Raw genomic sequence first — 22,283 nt, 5'->3', positions numbered from 1 at the left:
TACCGACAGCTCAGAGCCTGGAGCCTGCTTCAGATTCTAGGTCTCCCTCCTCTGATCACTCTCTGTCTCTCAAAAATGAATAAATGTTAAAGAAATTTTTTTTTAATAATATAAAGAGTACTCTCCAAAGGCCTGTAAGATAACGTTATAAACAAATAAGTAAAGTGCTCTCATAAATAAGATTTTAAAACTTTATCCCACCTAAGACTTCTTTTTTAGGGTGCAACCACTGATGTATGCTTCTACTGCTATTTTCATTAGTCTGTAGATCTATTTCTCTATTTCTAGAACTTCAGCTGTTTCTTTCTAACTTGTTGAAAAGAAAGCAGATTTTGTGTGTGACGAATTATTTTAGAAAGGTTTTATGAAAGTTGTCTTTACCTACAATATATAGGACTCTACTTGTATTGGTCCAGTCATTTTTAAACTTTGTTAATTTTAACAGTAGGAGTTGATTAGATATTTTGCTTTCTCACCCTACTCACCCCTACCTTTAAATTTTTTCACAAACAGGATAGAAGGATTTTTACAGGATGTAGAAGCGGGTATTCTAGAATGTCTTCTCCCTTTTTTTTCTGGCAAACCTAGATATCACCTTATCTTGAAGTCATTCCTGACCTGTACTGCGTCCACTAGACACGCGGGTTTCTGGACCACCATCACCTTGTTACATCCTTCTCAGTCTTGTACTTTCTATACACGATCTTCCTGTATACGTCTTTGCATATTATTTTGCCTTTAAAATAATGTTTCCCACAGAGTGTCTAATTTGTAAAACAGTCATCTACTTTAAAACAAAACAAAGTAAGACCATAGTCTTTACTATGGTATTCACACAACTGTGGTCTTACACAACTCTACTGAGTCAACTGCTAATTTTTTCGGTTGTCATCCAGTCTTTGGACATAGTTTTACCTTTTCTGTAAAAAGAGGGAAGAGGGGAGCCTGAGGGGCCCAGGTGGTTGAATGACTGACTCTTGGTTTCAGCTCAGGTCATGACCCCAGGGTTGTGGGATCAAGCCCCTGCATGGGGCTCCACGTTGACATGGAGCCTGCTTAAGATTCTCTCTTTCTCTCCCTCTGCCCCATTTCCCCACTAACACTCCCTCTTTCTCTTTAAAATTAAAAAAAAAAAGTGAAGATACAATTTTGTCCTCTGCTTTTTTCATTTAACTTTGCTGTAAATATTTTTCTGTTTTGCTCTATGTGTCATGACCTTAGCCTAAATCGAGTCGGTTGCTTAACCGACTGAGCCGCCCAGGTTCCCCATTGAAATCTTTTTAAAACTATCTGTGCATGCTTGTTTTTTCTGAAATCCATTTGGGGATGTTAATTATTATAAATAATAATAAGGAACTGTCCAAAATTAGGTCATCAGTAGAATAAGAATCAGTATTTAATTTTAGTTATTTTCTCAAAAGTTTTGATAAATATGTGTTTAATTAACATGCCAATTTTCTAAAAAGACTAATGAAATAAAGCTGTATTAAGTAAATGCTTTATGAAGTGTCTGCTTTTACTGCTTAAAACATTTTAAGTCTCTCTGAGTAAGTACCTAAAGTATTGTAAATTCCCTGGGTTCTACTTAATAAGTTAGCCCTGCTCTTGTTTGAAATAGTATATTGACTACCCTTGAAACTTTGTTTTTACAGAATTCACATGTTTACTGGGTGTCTATGATATTTATCACTTTCCAAGATAAGTGTATAATGATAGGACCTTTTCCTTTTCTCTACGGAGCCCATAGGCACAGATGTACTTATACCTATAAGAACATGAAAATGTTATTTTTAAAAAAAGATGTGAATAGAAAGTTATAGGACCACTGCAGAAAGAGGAGACACATTAAAAATTTCACGGATTTTCATGAAATTCCGTAAGAATGTTATAAGGTAGAGCCCATCATCTTTTTTATGGACGATGATATTGACAAGTACTAGTTAGCTTGCCTCCTTCCTCTCTCTCTCCCTTCCTCTGTACTCTGTTCTCTTCTCTTCCTCTCTCCTTGCCTTCACCAGGCATTTCCTTTTTTAAATTTTTATTTATTTTTGTGTTTTAAGTAATATCTCCACCCAGTGGGGGGCTCGAACTTACAACCCCAAGATCATGAGTCACGTGCTCTGCTGACTGAACCAGCCAGGCATCCCTCACCAGGCATTTCTCGATATACACTACTTGCCCGAGGCCACCATGAAAGTAGGCTGCACAGAGTACATCAGATTCCCATCTCTAAAATAATTAGCTCATTCCTTAGAGTTATAAACATTATACCATGAAAGTAATTTATGAGTTACTGAATATCTTGTGATATAGTTGATCTTCAGTTATTAGTCCCATAGATGTAATCTATACCAAAAGAAAACATCAGTGTGTTTTTATGGTTCTTGAAGGCTTATTTGTTTGTTATTAGGTACACACTGCCTGCAAAGATTTATACCATCCTGTGTGTCCCCTTGGCCAGTGTAAAGTGTCTGTCATACCTCCAATTGCACTGAACAGCACCGATTCTGATGGTATGTATCATTGTGTAAATATGTATATTCTTGGTATTAAATGTTGATATGTGCATTCACTTTCCTAGAATAAATTGAACTGTAATTGGTTATTTTGGTCAGTTTTTATATAATAATTCATTCAAATTGCTGAATCGTACCTTTAATTTTTTTAAGTTTATTTATTTTTTTAATAAATTTTTTTTATATGTTTACTTATTTTTGAGAGAGAAAGATAGACAGAGTGCAAGCGGGGAAAGGGCAGAGAGAGAGGGAGACACAGAATCCGAAGCAGGCTCCAGGCTCTGAGCTGTCAGCAGAGAGCCCGTCGCCGGGCTCGAACCCACAAACCTTGAGATCATGACCTGAGCCAAAGTTGGACGCTCAACCGACTGAGCCACCCAAGTGCCCCTAAGTTTATTTATTTTGAGAGAGAGAGAGAGAGAGAGAACAAGTGAGCTTGTGTAAGTAGGGGAGAGGCGGAGAGAGAGAATCCCAAGCAGGCTACACACTGTCAGCACAGAGCCCGTCAGGGAGCTTGAAACATGAGATCATGATCTGAGCTGAAATCAAGAGTTGGAGGCCCAATCAACTGAGCCACCCAGGTGCCCCAGTACATTTAACTTTTATAATAACATTTTAAAATTAAAATTTAACATAGTTATTATTACACTGGTGAAATTCCTACATATAAGACTTTTTACATTTCACATTTTACATTTCAGTAAATAAAATAAAATTACTCTGTAACAAAACGCAATCCAAAAAGGTTAACTTTCTGTGTTTTTTTTTCCCTCCATAATTTTGAAATTACCCATCAGCATAGCACTTATTGAAATCTGTTTTTCTATAATTTCCTTGAGGAATTTATATTCCTGTAAATTCCATCACTTTTTCCGGAATCTTACAACTTGGTTGTTAAGTGCTGAAGAACCTGTCTTCCTTCTAAGCAAACCATATTACAAAAGGCTTTTACCGTATACCGTTAGTAATGTTTTGCATTGAAAAAGTGCCTGTGGCTTTCAAACTTTTTATATAAATTATGCCAATAGGTATTATAAATACAAGAATATTGGCTGCAGAATATGTAATTTTTTAAAATCTGTGCTGTTAACAGCCCTCCCCCAAGCCCTGCTATAATAAAGTTCTATTACTCATGATAACTTTCAAAATATTTTCTAAAGCCTCATGAAGGAGAAATTAAAATATCTTATAATGCTGAATATGAATATGAATTCTTTGACAAATGTGAATTTACAGACTGTGATCGGTTTCTGATAATTGGGTGTTAAGGTAGGTGGTATATCTCAAATATCTATGATTAACACTTTTCCCATCTGTGCTAGGATTTTTCATTATAGAGCATATTATAAGACATAAGTTCTGTAGTCTTATTGTGTAAATAATAAACCTGTCTCCATTTTGGGGGCTCAATTATAATTTATTGTTCAAGTAATAAACAAGGTTCTTTATGAATTTATGTTCTTTTCTCTGAAGTTTCATTAATGGTTTAATAGAGACAGCTGTACATATTGTACTGTGTTGTTGTTTTTTGTTTTTTTTTTTACAGGTTTCTGTAGAGCGACATTTTCATTCTGTGTTAGTCCTCTATTGGTTTTTGTCAATTCTAAGAGTGGAGATAATCAGGGAGTAAAGTTCCTTCGTCGATTTAAACAGTTGCTAAATCCGGCTCAGGTGTTTGATTTAATGAACGGAGGTCCTCATTTAGGGTAATTGATTATTGATTAATCTCATTAGAATGAAATGTAGCACCAAGCATGAAATGTTTGATTTTTCAGTTCATGAAGATTGTCAATTCATCTAGACATCTCTATGTTGATCTTCCCACTCCTCCCTTTTTAAAGCTCTAATTATACGTTTTAACTTCCCCTTTTTGATATTTATACAACTTCCTTATGTGCTGAAAATCCCAAAATTTGTTTAGAAAATGTTTCAGAATATATCATACATCAAATAGTACTAACAGTTTACTTAGCTTTGAGAAGGAACCTATGTTAATATAGAAATACGTGATAATTTTAGAAAATGATCTGCGTGGAAGGCTAGCATTGATTTTTATGTAATACAAATAATCAATTATTTAACCAAAGCACAGATACTATTGCAGGTCCCAGGGATTGGAGACTCATTCATACAAATGACAAAAAATACTGTTGTTGATTGTTCTTTTCAGCTTTCTGGAATATCCTATGACTTACAATCTGAAAAAAAATTAAATGTATTTTCAGTGAGGGAAAATATACCTTCCAGTACTTTAAATACATTTTTAGTGTATGCATATGATTTTGTTGAAGAGGTGATACAGTGTCATTAGAACCAAGGGCCTGCAACCTCTCCATGATTTATTTCTGTCAACTCAACTTTTCTCTTAAAGCATGAACACAGAAGTAGGAATGGAGATTTTAGGTACCCCCAGAAGGCCCTTACCCTTTCCTGTCCTTTCTATCTCTTGCCTCAGTCTTTGTGCTTCTTTCCACTTTAGCTCTTCAGAGTCTTTCTCCTTGTTCCCACTGCCTTCTTGCCAAGTCTCAGGCCCTTCTGAGCCCATGGATGTTCATCTTTTTCATCTGTCTCCAACCCCTTCCCTGGGTTCTGGTATTTCCTTACCTGGCTTCTCCCCTCACTTGTGTCTTTTCCGTTGCTGGTTAGCTGTGTCTTCCTTTCTAGCACATCTGTTTAATAATCCTTCACAGTTCCAATATCTTACATTCTTAACATTTCCTTTTCTCACTTATATAATTCCAAGGAAGGCCCTTTGTGAAACCTCTTGAGATTGTCTCTATATTTTTTAGATTTCCCACAATACTTGAGGTGTACAAAGGTACATTCAGAAGGTGCAATGTGTCAAAAGTTGAGATGAAGGAAAAGGAATATAAAAGTAAAAAAGACTGACCCAAGTCTAGGGGATGAGGCGGAGGAAAAGCGAGTGGGTGTCCGAAAAGTGATACATCGACAAGGTTTGGTGGGTCTCTTTAGAAACTGCCTTGAGCATCAATAGTATCAGTGCCCTAGATTCACCATCCCTGGTTGGTAGTATACTATTCTTAAGGAAATAACATATCCTTATAATGGAAAGAAAAAAAAGTCACTACTTTTACCATGTTGTATCCCTTACCTTTCATTCTCTTTCCCGGGTCTGCTTCTTTGTTTTCTCATTTCCAACTCCCTTTTCCACCTAATTTTATCTCCCATTTCTACTTATAATCCCCTTTCCTCCTTACGATTAAGAAGTTTTCTTGAGTTAAGAATTGCACTTTAATTTTTATAGTATAATTAATATGTAAGAGTTCTTATAGTTATCTGAACATGAATACCAACAAATACAGAATAACAAAGAATTGGGGGAAGTGATTTTCATTTATTTGTATTAAAATAAAATCCTTTTTACTTTCAGTTTAAGATTATTCCAGAAGTTTGACAACTTTCGAATTCTTGTTTGTGGAGGAGATGGAAGTGTAGGTTGGGTTTTGTCAGAAATTGATAAGCTCAACTTGAATAAACAGGCAAGTACTCAGTCTTTCCTGACTCATTAACTACATTAACATGTACTCATTAGCATGCACGTATGCTAATCTGCTGACCAGGGAGGTGCAGAAATGCCATAGCTCCTGTTTCTCAGCGTGTCTGAGGTCTCCCTGTTGTATTCTCTTTCAGTGTCAGCTGGGAGTATTGCCCTTGGGTACAGGAAATGACCTTGCCCGTGTTCTGGGCTGGGGAGGTTCATATGATGACGACACCCAACTTCCTCAGATACTAGAGAAGCTGGAACGAGCCAGTACCAAAATGCTAGACAGGTAAAAGAGAATTTTCTTCCAAAACCAGACTGAATATGGCCTACTAAATCATTTTTGGCAGTTTAAATTTTACGAATTGTAAGCCCCATGAGGACAGAGACTTCCTGGTCCTACCTACTCTTTTCACGCCTGAGGTCTAGGACAGAGCCCAGTAGAGTAGACACTCAATAAATATATTTTTTGAGTGAATGAATGAATTGTAACAATAACTGAGAAAACTAGTCTAATGAACCCACTATTTTATTTTATTTTATATACAGAAGATATCTTTTTATCTTTATTTTTTTAATATGAAATTTATTGTCAAATTGGTTTCCATACAACACCCAGTGCTCATCCCAACAGGTGCCCTCCTCAATGCCCATCACCCACTTTCTCCTCCCTCCCTCCCCCCATCAATTCTCAGTTTATTCTCTATTTTAAAAACAGAAGGCTATGCTGATACAGCAATTACTTGTCCTTGTTCTTCAGGTCAGAAAGCTTCAATAGTTCATTTTGTGTGGGGGCTTTTGATGACTATAATAGGTCATATAACAGGCCCCATCATCTTGTGGCTTCATTAAAGCTACGGAAGACACATAAAGTTTAGATTTGTTAGAATATCTCTTCTCAATTATTGCATACTAAGAATGAATTGAACCAACAAAGAACTGAATACTAAAAAAGATAATCCTTTCCCAGGGACCGAGAAATATTAGAAAGACCTCTTCATATCAAGGTGTTTATGATGTCCTGACCACATCTCAACCTCTTTTCTCTAAACGCCCCACGTATAAAAAAGAAATCACCGTATGTGTACCCTGAATATTCTAGAGGAGGTGTTTAGGATTGGAGTTTAGGAGCAACAGGACTCAGTACGCAGTAACCAACCCCCCCCCCCACCACCATAAGTAGAAGACAAATGTCAAAATATCATTATGGACTTAAGCTAGCATGAATCAAAACAACTTTGATAGGATTAGCCATCTGTGGAACTGTTCCCGAAAATAACAAAATCTCATCAGGGAGTCACCAATCTAAAATGTAATTACTCTAAAATGAGCTATAACCTAATTAATTGTAACCTTGCCTGTCCTAAGGTAATGTTGTAATGGTCGATTCTTTTGCTGACAGAATATTTCAAAAGAGAGCTGGGTGGTACAGCATTTGTCTAAAGTTATGGTTATCCCAAACTATTCAGGAGAGGGATACCCCGGTCATTTAGGTGCCTAAAGGGGCTTCTGTCTCCAGTCTTTATAAGACCCTAGAGGTGATTTCCCAGTTCTGTGCTTACCAAACTATGCAGGGTATTTGAAATGGCTTTTTGCTGCAAATTTAAACACTGTTCTCGTTGCACCCCAAGAATAGAAAAGTCAGAATTCATTGCATTAGTGAAGAAGGGGAAGTTTTACTATGTATGTGCATTTCTTACTTCATGGAGTTTGGAAGTCACTAACCAGAAAACTGGTAAGATATGGAAATCATAAAGCATGAATTCAGCATTTTATGAGATTGCCAAAAATTCCATCTCTTTTTTCCAGTATCTGGTTGTCTTAGATACAATAAACCATAGTTTGTGCAGACTTGTGCATATGTATGAGAACAGAGTCTGTTTATTAAATTTTAAAGGAATTTTAGACCAAAGACTTTTCTCCCTTCAGGTGGAGTATAATGACCTATGAACTCAAGTTGCCTCCAAAAGCTTCTCTACTTCCAGAACCTCCAGAAGCGTCCGAAGAATTTTATGTAAGACTTTAACCTTTTGCCTATTTATCATTTGGAAATAGGGGTGAATATCTTGACCAAGTAAGAAAACTTTATAAGATACGGTAGCATGCTTGCTTAGTTTTATTTTTTATTATTTTGGGTATGGGTTCATTGACCGCTTCTAGTCTTCTCTCTCAGAAGGAAGAATTCATACGATGCAGGTTAGAGTCGTTCTATGACCACCCACACTGGAAACGTGAAGTTAGCCACATCACTCACTGTCATGGGCCCCTGTTACTTTATCTATAGAACAAGGTTGCAATGTTGGAAAGAGTTAATGCAGTAACAAATGTGTGCAAAGGACCAGGCATGCAAGTTCCCCTTCCTCACCCCTGATGGTTCCCCCTGATATTCCACCTGCCTGCTTCATTTTACCAACAGGGCTCCAGGGCAGGCCAGCTGATGACAGGTTCCTGTTAGCTTTTACTCAACTTCTGCTTTGGCCATGATCACCTGTCTATTAGGTGTTAGCTCAGCTCCCTTAAGCAATTTGCAAACACACTAATACTTGTGGCCAGAGTATTATATAATTTCTTCCTACTTTGCGTGCTCTGTTGAGTGTTCACCATCATAGGTTTCCAGTTTAAGCCTGCTGATCATGATAAAAACAAAGGAAAAAAGACAGTGCACTTTTTTCCATCCCTGGTACAGACCATTAACTACAGTTTTTAGATGTTCTTAAAGATTCAGCATTTTGATTAAACCTCAAAGCACTGGAGAATTAAAACAGACCCTACTTTTCAAAGGATTACTCTGTGACTAACAAGACCGTTTGGTCTATAATAACTTATTTTTCCCTCTAGGAAAATTCATCTGTTTATAGTTGAAATCTTTATTTTGTCATTAAGAAAATTATGGTCTTGTCAAAACTGAGGAAAGGAATGATAACTAGAAACATGGGGCTATGCCTTAAACCAGCTAATTATATAATGCCCTTTTCTCACATAAAGGTAGCAAAAACTGCCTCTAAAAATATGGAAAATACAAAAATGTATGAAAAAATAATCTTACTTCTAGTCCTAACACCCAAGGATAATTGCTATTAAGGATTAATATATTTACTATTTTCTTTCTAGCAGCATTTTTATTTATAGTATTATTTTATCCAACTACAAATATAATACATGTTTTTATAGGAACCAGTCTTTTTTCTTAATAGTATTTTTGTAAACGCTATTAATTTTCTCCCCAAAGAGACAAAAGGGGGAATTCTTTTGCTCTACTTACTTAAGAGATGTCTACTTCCTAGCATGAAAAATACAGGTAAACCATTTTACTTTTATTGCATATGTATAGTCGTTAAATACGGGATATGGTTATAACTACATGGAAGAAATCTCTTTTTTAGTATAAAAGGTTTTGAATGAAACAGTTTATTTTGGTTTCCTATTAAAATATTTCATAACAAAGGAATAGCATGCCTTCAGAATACACGTTAAGTGAGTGTTCTACATCACTCTGACTCATCACCATGTGACTTTTTTACCTTTAAGACTGTAAGAACAGCAAGCTGAACCTTCCTTCTTAGGCCCAACCTAATTTCCCAGCTTATATATTTTTTATCCGTTTTAAATTCCTTTATGCGTGACTGTGAAATTACTACTTTTTCAGTTTTCCTTAAAAGGACACAAATGTGGTTGAACTTCCTGATTATCTTATTAACTTAGCATTCCGCTGGCACCGTAGAATTGCAGAGTTTAAAGAACTGTGACAGTTTTGTTGATGAACTCCTTATGGCCATAATTAAGTAATTCTGTTTCCTGTTATACTTTTTAAACATTGAAAAAGTAGTGATTCCACGATTTCCTCCAGTAACAATGATTCTATTGATACTCACTGGTAGAAAACACATTGTTGATATTTAGTGTGAAATCCCCATGCTGTCATGTCCTTTTCTCCCGTACCCCTTTATGAATGGATATGTATCCTTCCAGCGATATCATGCTTAGTTCACTCCTGTCCTCACCTCAGGTATCACTTGCTCCAAGCAGCCACCCCTCATCCCCCAAGTCCCACTACTGTCTCCTTCTTGGGAGTTCCATAGCCCCCTTCCATTATCACCTGCCATTATCTTGGTGCAATTGTACTGTCACGGTGCGGCAACGTGTTATCCATTCACCATTATATTGTCATCTCGTGTCATGACTGACACAAAGCGGGCAATTAATAAAAAATTCTTATTGTTAATTTTTTGTCTAAATACCACACACTTTTGGAACTAGGAGCATCTTGGCATCAAAGCCTTCTGACCTTGTCTGTTTCTCGGAAGCCAGATTCCTATTGCTTTCCAATTGGTTTCAAAGCTTTTTGATGTAAGAGTCATATTTTTAGTCTCTTTTGTATCATACCCAAATCACACCAGTCTAGTGAGTCAATAGATGCTCACTTATTGATGGTAAGGTCATAAAAAAGAGGATGTGAACTGCTGTACCTCCATCCTGACAACAGGAACGAATGGCTTCAAATCCCTGGAAACGAAATTCTTCCTATTAGTTTATTTTTTTAATTTGCTCTTAGAGAAAGCTCCTCTCCCCTCAATTCTTTGTTTCCTAGATGCTTGGTAACAGCATGCTAAGATGTTATAACGTTATTTTTTCATTCACTTAACAATATTAAATGCCTGTTGGCATCCGGGAGTAGACATAGAAGATTTGCCCTCCAGCTCCAGTCAGCTTAGAGTGCCGATTCCCAAGCTGTGTGCAGGGGGCCTCCAGGCACTCACTCTGGTGAATTCAGAGGGCTACCATAAGATGTGTTCAAATTTCAAAGAGAATTTAATTGTAATACTCAACATCTTATTGGACAGCACACAGCTTGAAGTACTGGACAGTTGAAACATCATTGCACTACACTTCTTTTGATGACATCACATTTTTGCGAAGCTTGGGTTCTCAGTAGTCACTGTGACAAAAAGCAAACACCACACAAAAGTCAGTGTTGAATAGGAAATGAGAGAGTTCTTGTCCAACCTGATTCCAAGGCTTGAGACGTACACAGTGCCTACAGGCTCACAGCTCGTTATTTAAGAGTTAAATATGATACTATTTTTTCTTTTAATTTATGTGTATTATTTTTTCAAGTGGCTATTAAGTTGTTAGGACATAAATACTAAGTTGTGTGTACTTAACTACTGTTAGCCGTTCCTTTAGGCCTAGGGGTATGTGACAAAATCATTCAGACATTAAGGATGCCACAAAGCGAGAAAGCTGGAGAATATATTTTGAGGGACAGACAATAAATGATCAGCTATGTTTAGGTTATTTTCAGGGTATAATGGCTGCACAGAAGAGAGGGCTCTCAGTCTGGTAAGTTCAGTGAAGTCTTTGCAGAAGAGATTGTACCTAAACTGGGTTTTCAGCACAAAGAGAAGTAGGAATTAGCCAGTCGAAAAAGAGCATCATGTAGAGCTTGATAGTAAGGAGCTTCATACATTTGGGACACTACAAGTAATTCTGTTGAGTTAGAGCTCATGGTGCAAAGGAAGAGCATCAAAAGACATGACAGTGGAGAGAAAGAGGGTTCAGATCATGGAGAATCCTGGGAATTGTGGAAGGTGTTGCGTGTTAGCTGAAGAATTTTGACTCTGTCTGGAAAGTAGGAAGATCCCCTCTAACATGTTAGGTAGAGATGTGTCATGCTCAGATTTGTGTTTTGGAAAAAGATCATTGCATCATGAAGTGGAGAATGATTTGAAAGGGGTTAGAGAGATATAGGGATCCCAGCTACAAGGCTGGTATAATGATGCACTTGAGAAATGACAAAATTTATATTTGACAGTTAACCAAAGATCAGGACTTGCTTGGAGTGGGGGGGTGGGGGGTGGGGCGGGAATAATAGTTGGATAAGCTGCAGACCTGGCCCCCTAGTTTGTCTTTTCTTCATTAGCCCAGGATTGTGGGAAAATCACACAACTTCACTGAGCCTTAGGTTCCTTGGCTGTAAAACAGGACAATTAATGGGATAAATATGTATCGAATATTTCATCACAGTGTCTGTACACAATAAAAATGTTAACTATTATTCTTACCTTACCTTCCTGACTCTAAGTGACTACATAATAGCTTAATAAGGGACATCAATAATTTATCTTTGGACATAGAGGTTATTTCATTTTCCTCTGGAAGAGGTTGTATTCTTTGCCTTTGCTTATTTTTAACAGGCAAAAACTTGGATTTTTACATGTAATTTCAAAGGGAATTACTGACAGTATAAAATACTTTCCCCTACCTTCTTAGGCTCTATGACAATCTATCCTGTAGGGAAAAGAAATGAAACTAATCATTTTGAAAAATACTTCCTTTCTTTGCTTTTTTAAAAGATGTATTTTCATTTTTCTGATCTTGAGTATAAAGATACAACTTTTAATGTTTACACTGGAAGATGAATAAAGTGGATTTGCAAGTGAACACAACATTGCGTGAGGCTTTGAGGCTCCTCCCCTCCCATCCTTTCCTTAATGTAAGAATTCCTTTCTATACGTGGTCTGCCTCTGAAGAAAGTAAGATAGAAATGTAAAAGAGTGACATACTGATTAGCCACTCATGGAACTGGGCAGAAATCGGGAATGAGATCTCTTTGGAAAGACGCTAGTCAGGAAGGCTTTAAGGAGGGGGGTTGGTAACTGAATCTGCATTTAAGTCTGAATGACATGGTGCCAATGGGTAAGAAGCAACAAAAGGATATCAGAGAAGGGCGGAAGAACACAGGAGGCCAGCTGGAACAGAGCAGGTGGTTTACACTGGAAATTTTTGAGCTGTAGGACGTTGTAGATATTGGAGGCAAACATTTGATGGAAGGCTCTGAATAGAGGCTGTTTAAATACTGTGCACATGTTTGCATATTAGGAAGATCTGTTCTTTCAACAGAATCTTACATTTTGAGTCAAACAGAAAAGGGGAGACAGGACTCCCTGAGCATTTTGATTACTTCCTAATTTGAGAGATTTATTTACATGGCTGTATGACAGGGTACTCAACATTCTAAAAAACTTTTTATTGAATTGTGCACCCAGAAAAGTGCACCAATCATAAATGTACGGTTGGTAAGTTTCCACAAGCTGAATACACCCATGTAATCAACATGCAGATCACAAGGCAGTATTATCAGCGTGCTGTGAGCCCCCACAGGCCCTCTTCCGTTCACCACCCTCCCCTCCCACCCCAGGAACCACTCTCCCGGTTTCTAACAGCATAGATTATTTTTGTCCATTCTGCACTTTATAAAATGAATCATTTTGTAAGCAGTTCTTTTCTGAATCCTTTTATTCAACATTATGTCTGTGAGATTCATCCGTGTTATGGCATAGCTGTAAACCACGCATTCTCATTGCCCCCATCTAGTCCATTGCGAGGATATACTACAATGTGTTATCCATTCTGCATTTGAGTGAATGCTGCTATGAACGTTTTCTATCACATGTCTTTTGGTGAACGCACATCACATTTCTCTGGGTGTGTGTGTGTGTGTGTGTGTGTGTGTGTGTGTGTGTATGGAAATCGGATTGTTGGATCCTATGCTATATGCATATGTTTGGCTTTGAAAGACACCCAGCAGTTTTCTCGTGTTTATACCAATGCCTGCTCTCCCACCAGCAGTGAATGAGACTTCTGTAGCTCTACAACCTTGCCAATATTTGGCATTTTCCAGGCATTGTTGCTGCTATTTCATTTTAACTCTTCTGGCAAATACAGTGGAACTTCACTGTGGTTTTATTTTGTGTTTGCCTGACAGCTGATGAGGCTGATTTCCTTTCATCTGTTTGTGGACCATTTTTTTTTTATCCTCCTCTTTAAATTTCTAGTCTTTAGCCCATTTTTCATTGGGTTGTCTGGCTTTTTTTTGTGCCTACCTGGAGGAGTTCTTTATGTGTTCAGCCATTCGACATTTTTTTCTAATTTAATGGATTTTAGGGTTTTTTCTAAGACTATAGATTAAGGAATTTCAGAAACTAAAAGCCTTTTATAGAAGGGAAGTATTTATCTATTTTGTATGATGACTTTTCATATAATTCATTATAGTCACGGCACTGTGTCACATGTGTCTTAAATGATCCCATTTTGGAAGTGGTAATAAACTGAGTTGTATAAATGCCAGCAACAATAATACAGTGTAGGTTTTTTACTTTTTCAGATGACAATTTATGAGGACTCAGTTGCAGCTCATCTTACAAAAATCCTCAATTCTGATGAACATGCCGTGGTCATATCATCTGCCAAGTGAGTAATGGAGTTCAAGTCATGAAAGAGTTATATGGTGAAAATGAAAGGACAGCTTGTTCCTACCATTTATGTCACTTTTTTTGTGATTCCCCCGCCCCCCCCAAAAAATATTGGTGAAGTAGCTTATAAAGTTAGAGTAGCTTATAAAGTTAGATATACTAAACTTGCATTGGTTTTTTTAAAAATCACTTTAGCATCTTATTTGCAGTGAAGTATATATTTAGAGGGGGTTTTTAATGCTTAATTTGAAATATTTTTATCAGAAAGGTGTGATATGAATTAGAGTTTAATTAATCTAAGTTCCTATTTAAAGAAGCATTTATGATTATAACATGGAAAACACATTTCACCATAATTTATTATTTCCATAAACACTACTCTTTAGGAACTGTTTACATCAGGCAAGGGAAAATATTGAAGAGATTTTTCAAAGTGACATTTATCAGCATGTTAGAATTCCATAATTATATTTTAATTCAAAGTTATCAGATTTTAGTTAAGTTGATTCTGTACATGGAGCCAAAGCTACTTGATTTTATTATCTTAAATGTTGCCTGCCCGGAATTTAGAATTTAGTTTTGAAATATCCTATACTGATATCCTGAGAGCTGGAAAGTCAACTAGAGTAAGGGGTGAAACCCGCTGAAATTTTCAACTGATAAGCAAAGGTCAAAGCATGCTTTAGGATTCTGGCTTAGCAAGGAAATATTACTGTTATACAGAAAGAGGAGACAAAGAAGAAGTAAAGAAAGGGAGTGAGGGACTGGGGAAGTAGTGGGAGGAAAAATACACAAACCTTAGTATATTATATATTTAATTTGCAAAACTCAAGGGAAGACCAGATAAATCATTACAAACAAATTTGCTTGTGACAGAGTACAAAGTAACGACTGCTTTTGCTGCCATAACCCCCAGGAATAGGAAACCGGGCTGAGCAATAGGAAGGGTATTGCTTAAGGAATAATAGGAAGGAACAGCTTAAGGCAGGGGAGCAGAATGGTTGCCCAGAGAGGTGGGCAGCAGATGCTCTGATGCACAGTGCTGCTGGTGGGTTTTTGCTGCTGTTGTTTGGTTGGGCGTTTTCTTTTTTTTAATTTTTTTAATGTTTATTATTTTTGAGAGAGAGGGAGAGACAGAGGCACAAGTGGGGAATGGGCAGAGAGAGAGAGGGAAACACAGAATTGGAAGCAGGCTCCAGGCTCTGAGCTGTCAGCACAGAGCCCGACATGGGGCTTGAACCCATGAACCGCGAGATCATGACCTGAGTCGAAGTTGGACGCTCCACCGACCGAGCCACCCAGGCACCCCTGGTTGGGTGTTTTCTGACAAGTTGCATGGCTTATGGTGAAATGTAAAAATCTCCAGTTCCTCCCAAGCCTCAGCACTCCCTAGGCCTTCCTCATACTGGGCCAAATTTATAAATATACCCAAGTCATTCCTTAGGTACTTCTTAAGTTACTTCTACAAGGAAGACATTTGCGCTTGCCACCCTTGCTCTATGAATCAAATGCTTTTTTTATAGGACATTTTAGAAGCTATTGCTAGAAAAAATGGAAAGCTGATTGGAAACTTTTTAAAATTATAACAAGTTATAAAAAGAATTGTTCTTTAGTGCAGTTAATATTTTAAATATTTCAAATTTGGATGTTAGCAAATCTCTTGATATTGGCCTTCATGTGTTTGATGTGTTTGATTACTGCCTTCTATACATTTGATATGTTTCTTAACTGAGATATAATTGGCTTATAACCTTGTCTTCTTTTAAACAAAATATTATGTAGAATTCTAATATTTAAATAATTAAAAATCTATTTTGTTGTCATTAATAAATTGGACAAGATTAAATTATTAGCCATTTGTGAGAAAAATTAAGCAATGAGATTATAGATAACAGTTATAATTTTTTATTTGATGCAATTTCTAATTATTTCTGTATTTTATTTTGATTATTGAAGACAATTTCCTTACTAACATGTAACCAAAATAAAATACAGAAATATCTGAAAACTGCATCGAATATAGTCTAAGATTTTCCCAAAAAAACTGTGAATTCTGAAGTGAAAGCTAACATATTACTTGTCTCTCATATTTCTAATGATTCTTTGAGCATGTAAAAAATATATATATATCCTATATTTCTAAGTGAAATTTGAATCAAGTATTTGCAAAATCCTTGAAGTCTTTCTGGAAAACAGTTTGAAAAACACAGTATTGAAAAACACAGTTTGAAAGTCACAGTATTGGGCCAAGTAGAAGTAAATCTGAGGTCCTAGCTGAGATTCAACCATTTAGTAGCTTTGTGGCCCAGGTCTGTTTTATCAAGTGTAGGAATGTCCTTCCTCTCTCATGGAACTGCTAGGAGATTTAAGTTGAGTAATAAAATAAATATAGAGCTTATAAACTCCAGAGTGCTATATTAAATTATGGTATCATCATCTCATGTTTTAATCAATTACATTCAAATTTTTCTTTGACCTTGGCCTGGCTCTTTGTCTAGGCTCCACTATTATTAACTTTAGCTTTGGATTTCTCTCTGACCTTCGTTTGCCTCTAAGCAGATTATATTCCAACCCTGGTCCCCTCTTGTCACTCCTGTGTGCTCCCATATTGCCCAGCTGTCTTGCTGCCTTTATAACCCCAGGTTAAAATTTTAGGGGATTTGCCATAAAAAGATTTAAGACTGAAAAGAAAGGACAAAATGTAGTAAATTTGTACCATTAATATAGTATATTTTCAATTTAATTTTTGTTATGAACATTTTCAAACATACATAAAAGTAGAGAGACTAGTATAATGGTTTCCCACCATACCCATCACACAGCTTCAGTGTCTGTCAAAATTTTGTCATCCACTTCCACTTTTCCATGCTACAGTATCTCTAAGCAAATCCCAGAAATCCTTTTATTCTAGTTTCAGTATATATACCTAATAATCTTATTAAAAAGTCTAATAAAATTAGTAATAATTCTCTAAGACCATCTCGATCCATATTCCATTTGCCCTAATTATCTCAAAGTTTTTTTTTAAACAGTTGTTTTATTCAAGTCAAGAACCAAACAAGGTTCAATTATTGCATTTGGGTTATATGTCCCTTTAAGACTTGTAAAGTATAAAATAGTTCTCCCTGCTTAAAAAAAAATTTTTTTTTCGGGGCACCTGGGTGGCTCAGTCAGTTAAGCATCCAACTCTTGATTTTGGCTCAGGTCATGATCTCATGGTCATGGAATCGAGCCCTGCGTCGGCCTCCATGCTGAGTATGGAGCCTGCTTAAGATTCTTTCTCTTTCTCTGCCCCTCTCCCCCAGTCATGTTCACTCACTCTCACTTTCTCTCTCTAAAATAAAATTAAATTTAAATTAAATTAAATAAAAGTTAAATAAAGTAAATAAAAATAAAATAAGGTAAAATAAATTGTTATCAAGGCATGACATATACACGGTAAAGTAGCCAAATCATAAAGGTATAACTTAAGTGATGAGAGAAAATACACACACACATTCACATACACATTCTTGTAACCACCACCTAGATAACATAAATAATTCCCTTCCTTTGATAATGCTAGTTACTTGTTAAGTGATATAATATTCAGGAAGAATGTTTTAATCTCCTTGTGCAGGTTTAAACTTGTTTTATAAAATAGTAATTCCCAGCAGACTAAGCTGTTTTAACTATTTTTTAAATGCTGAAAATACTATGGAAATACTATATTCCATTAGCATAGCTAATATGTAGGTTAACTAACGTAGTTACTATGAACTAACCAACATAATGTCAACATTTCTTTGATTTTGAAATTTTGTAAACATGAGTTACCTTCTAAGAATCAGAAGTATTAGCTAGCAATTATAGATGTCATTTATTAATAAAAATACAAAGCAAAGTTATTAAGTAAATGCAAGTTGTTCTGAGGATAAAACTTCTTAGAATATGGGATCGCTGGCCAGAAAAAAATAGTAAGATTGGAACTATTGCCATAGAACCATAGAATTTTATTTTATTTATATTTTTTAATGTTTATTTATTTTTGAGAGAGACACAGAGTGCGAGTAGGGGAGGGGCAGAGAGAGAGGGAGACACAGAATCAGAAGCAGGTTCCAGGTTCTGAGCTGTCAGCACAGAGCCTGATATGGGGCTCGAACTCAAGAACGGTGAGATCAGACCTGAGCTGAAGTCGGACACTTAAACGACTAAGCCATCCAGATGCCCCTAGAACCATAGAATTTTAGATTTGGAATCTATCTTAGAGATAATTTGGGCTAGCTCCTCTCCCCCATTAAATAGATGAGATAAGATATGTAGTTATTACAATCTTTCCTCAGAACACAAAGTAGGTAATGGGTTTTTTTTACATATTATGCATTGATATTTGAAAATCATCTTTAATTTCTGATTGGAACTTTTTTATATCAGATAGAAAATGAATTTTTCAGATGATACCTGCCTGCCAATATGCACATCTGTTTGGGCACCATTGCCATATTTTTCTGCATGTAGTGTTTGCATGTTTTATTGTCATTTGCCACTATTAAAAAAATAAGTGAAAAACTGATAAATGAAGATACTGCTACTAGTGATGAAAAGTATAGATGCCATGAATACAATCTGATTGAGATCATAGTGGAAATCATCAAGCATGCTAAATGTGGACTATTGTTGGCTCCAACTGAATATCTGGTGCAAAATCAACTACATATTTGTGTTCAACTTGGAAGGAAGAGAACAAAACTAAAGAAATAAAATGCTTGGAAATAGCTTGTCAAAGTTATGACTAACATTAATTTAAAATATAATTAGGGATTAAAAATATTTATAACTCTATGAGAAAATCCATGTTCCATTTTCGTTTATTTGATTTTTGAACCTGTTTTCTGGAAGTCTATGCATTAAAGTAGAAACTGTATCAGTTGGAGAATGTCTTTTACGTTATTATAGTAAATACATTTATTTATTTTTTTATTCATTTTGAGAGAGAGAGATAGAGAGCAAGTGGGGAGGGACATTGAGAGAGGGGGAGAGAAAGAGAGAGAGAGAGAGAGAGAGAGAGAGAGAGAGCATCCCAAGTAGGCTCTGTGCCTTCAGTGCAGAGTCCAATGCAGAGCTTGGACCCACAAACAGGGTGATCATGACCTGAGCTGAAATCAAGAGTTGGATGCTTAACCGACTGAGCCACACAGGTACCCCTACAGTAAATACGTCTTTAAATTGCTTTTGTCCAGTTTGCAAGTTCCCAGGTAGTATATGACTTTGAAATCATACTAGTGTACGTTTTATTTCAATTTTAAGAATTCTACAGTCACTATTTAGGTGTAGTAAAAAGTTAGTTCATTTCTCCTGAGTGTACGTATCTTATATCTTCTGGAATATGAAACTTACTGGATCCTAAGATAGACCATTTCTTCTGATTTTCCCCACAACTTCCATGGCAAGTATTCTCTAACACAGAATCGTACTCTCCCCTCCAGCCTCCACCTGCCTCAACAACATGGTACCTTTGTTGCCCCTTGCATTCCTAGGCCGATGGGCCAACAAGCTCTGTCCCTAAGAATTAGGAAAATGCCAGCAAAAGTAGTTATGATAATGTTATGGCATATGCAATTTCACAAATTCCGACAGAAAATTATATCGGGGCAGTGTTGTAACAATAGCAAAGAAAAGGTCTATTTTGGAGTTCTGTAAAGAGGGGAAACTGTCCGTGTCTCCTCTTCTTAGAGGTGGGACATCTTAGAGAAACTTTCAGTAAACTTCATAGAAAAACTTTCACGATAGCCTCACTTTAATATTTCAACAAGTTCTGTAAAAGTGCTATGCATGAACAAAGAGGACAAACCTTGAGGTGGAGCACATGAATGCGTCTCTAATAAATAGTAAGCTAGAGTCTCTGGAGAATTGTGATTTTAAAAAGCCAACAGAGGGGCGCCTGGGTGGCTCAGTCGGTTAAGTGTCCGACTTCAGCTCAGGTCATGATCTCACGGTTCATGGGTTCAAGCCCCGCGTTGGGCTCGGTGCTGCCAGCTCAGAGCCTGGACCCTGCTTTGGATTCCGTGTCTCCCTCTCGCGGTGCTCCTCCCCCACTCACACTCTGCCTCTCTCTCTCAAAAATAAATAAATAAACATTAAGAAAATAAACAATAAATAAAATTTAAAAATTTTTGAAAAAGCCAACAGAAAGGTTGAAGGTTAGGAAATACTACTTTTTGTCCGAGTGAAATCTAGAGATGGTTGCCAAAAAACAACAAAGAAAATAAAAATTGTTAAATTGTTAGGAATAATTCATTTATTTCTTAGATAATAAATGTGAACGTTTGGAGTGTGTGTGTATACACTCTATCTATTGAATGGCTTGATTTCATAACACTTAAATATCTGGAAACTTAATCATTATATCACTCACATACCAGAGAAAATTGTGAGTATAATAGAAAAAAATAATTGCTGGAACCTGCTTATTTTTTCCTTCAAATTCCTAAACTGTATCCATAATAAAGAGAAATATAATTGTTTTAAAATAATTCTGATTTTGTTTTCAGACTCACTAAGCCCATGCTACAAAAAGCTGGTCACATACCATTCTGTTGGATTGTTTCAACTCCAGCCCCAAAGACTTTTGAAAGACAGATTTTTGTCAGTGTTGGGGTTTCAGATTATTTTTTCTCCTAATCTATTTCTATTGCAAAGAAACGAAATTTATGTAAAAGGAACAAGTAAAGCATATATTGTTGACAGTAACAAAATCTAAATTAAATTAGTCTTGCCTATGACTATACTGGTCACCTTAAGGGAATAGATTTCCAGAGAATATAACTCAATTCAAGCGGCAGGTTGGTTACACAATCTCTTTCCTCTTTAGGAACAATATACTTTCAAGATACCCAGATAATGAACATTAGAGTGACAGTGACAACTTTAAGTGACAAATTTATCCTTGTTTTTTCAACATTGCAAGTTCTGTTATGAAAATATATAAGATGCCGGAGATAATGCTTTAAATTTCTAGATGGAATCTACAAATGCTCCTCTCAAGAATTTAATTTAAATATTTGAGAAGGACTTATTATAACCTTAAAAGGACTGTTAGTTAAATTATATAGAGCAAAGTTTATTCATGTACATTTGCATTTATCACTTAGAATGTCTTGAACTTCTATAGTACGTGTTACACAGCAGATAGAGTATGGGCTTTTTATACAAATGGTCCCTATATTTTGACCTAATTGTGCTTGTTTTAGGTATAGTTTACCTAATTGTGCTTGTTTTTAAAATGTTTGTCAATCAAACCAAATCAGCCTACTGGGTTTACTGAATTTCACCATTTCTTTTCCTCAAAGGATCCTATGTGAAACTGTAAAGGACTTTGTTGCCAAAGTAGAGAAGGCATACGAAAAAACGTTGGAAAATGCTGTTGCAGCTGATGCTGTGGCCAATAAAGTAAGCAGGTCACCTCTAGAGCATGAAAGTTTTGACTAACAATGCTGGCATTGAACGGTGTTTTACAGCTAGATTCATTAAGTGGCTTTCTTACCAAAACATCTTAAATCAAGAGAAAAAGTCCTTTTGAATCAGATGTAAGGGATTAAAACATTCTATTTTATGGTTATCTGGTAGGAAAACTGCATTACTGAAGACCATCTGACAACACGAATTTTATAACTCAACTCCCTTTTCCCACTGATTGACATCTTGAAGGAGAAATGCACAGTAGTTGGGTCACAGGTGGGAGATGCAGAGCCACTGGTGTTCCAGTGCAGAGAGAGGAATGGCTTTCCATTTCCAGGCAAACTGGGCGTCAGGCTCTGTCCGTCCATCTTAGCGCCATTCCTTAAGTTCCCCAGACAGTATGGCCCTTGGTCCCTTTCAGGGTTCTGTTTCTTGCTTTGCCTTTTTCTTTATAGGTTTTTTCCCCCCTTTATGAGCTTTCTGAGGCTAACATAAGAAACTTAAAAGCTACTCTCTTTACTCTCATATGTTCATGACAGGGAGTTCTTACGAAAGGTTCTTGGGCTTGAAAAGGAA

General features: G+C 36.4%; 1 protein-coding gene across 3 annotated transcripts in view; it reads left to right on the top strand.

The window, feature by feature from the left end:
• Positions 1-22,283, top strand: part of DGKH (diacylglycerol kinase eta) — a 162,595-nt gene that overhangs the window by 105,615 nt on the left and 34,697 nt on the right. For all 3 annotated transcript variants that reach the window (XM_042977273.1, XM_042977286.1, XM_042977280.1), the window contains 7 exons: positions 2,411-2,513; positions 4,063-4,222; positions 5,908-6,016; positions 6,168-6,307; positions 7,948-8,032; positions 14,183-14,268; positions 21,599-21,698. In XM_042977273.1, coding sequence (XP_042833207.1) covers positions 2,411-2,513; positions 4,063-4,222; positions 5,908-6,016; positions 6,168-6,307; positions 7,948-8,032; positions 14,183-14,268; positions 21,599-21,698 — 783 coding nt within the window. The remainder of the gene's footprint in view (positions 1-2,410; positions 2,514-4,062; positions 4,223-5,907; positions 6,017-6,167; positions 6,308-7,947; positions 8,033-14,182; positions 14,269-21,598; positions 21,699-22,283) is intronic.

Source organism: Panthera tigris, chromosome A1, assembly GCF_018350195.1.
Source record: "Panthera tigris isolate Pti1 chromosome A1, P.tigris_Pti1_mat1.1, whole genome shotgun sequence".
In the NCBI taxonomy this organism is placed as follows: Eukaryota; Metazoa; Chordata; class Mammalia; order Carnivora; family Felidae; genus Panthera; species Panthera tigris.
Note: the sequence above shows the minus strand (reverse complement) of the source record. Positions and strands in the feature narration are given on the sequence as shown.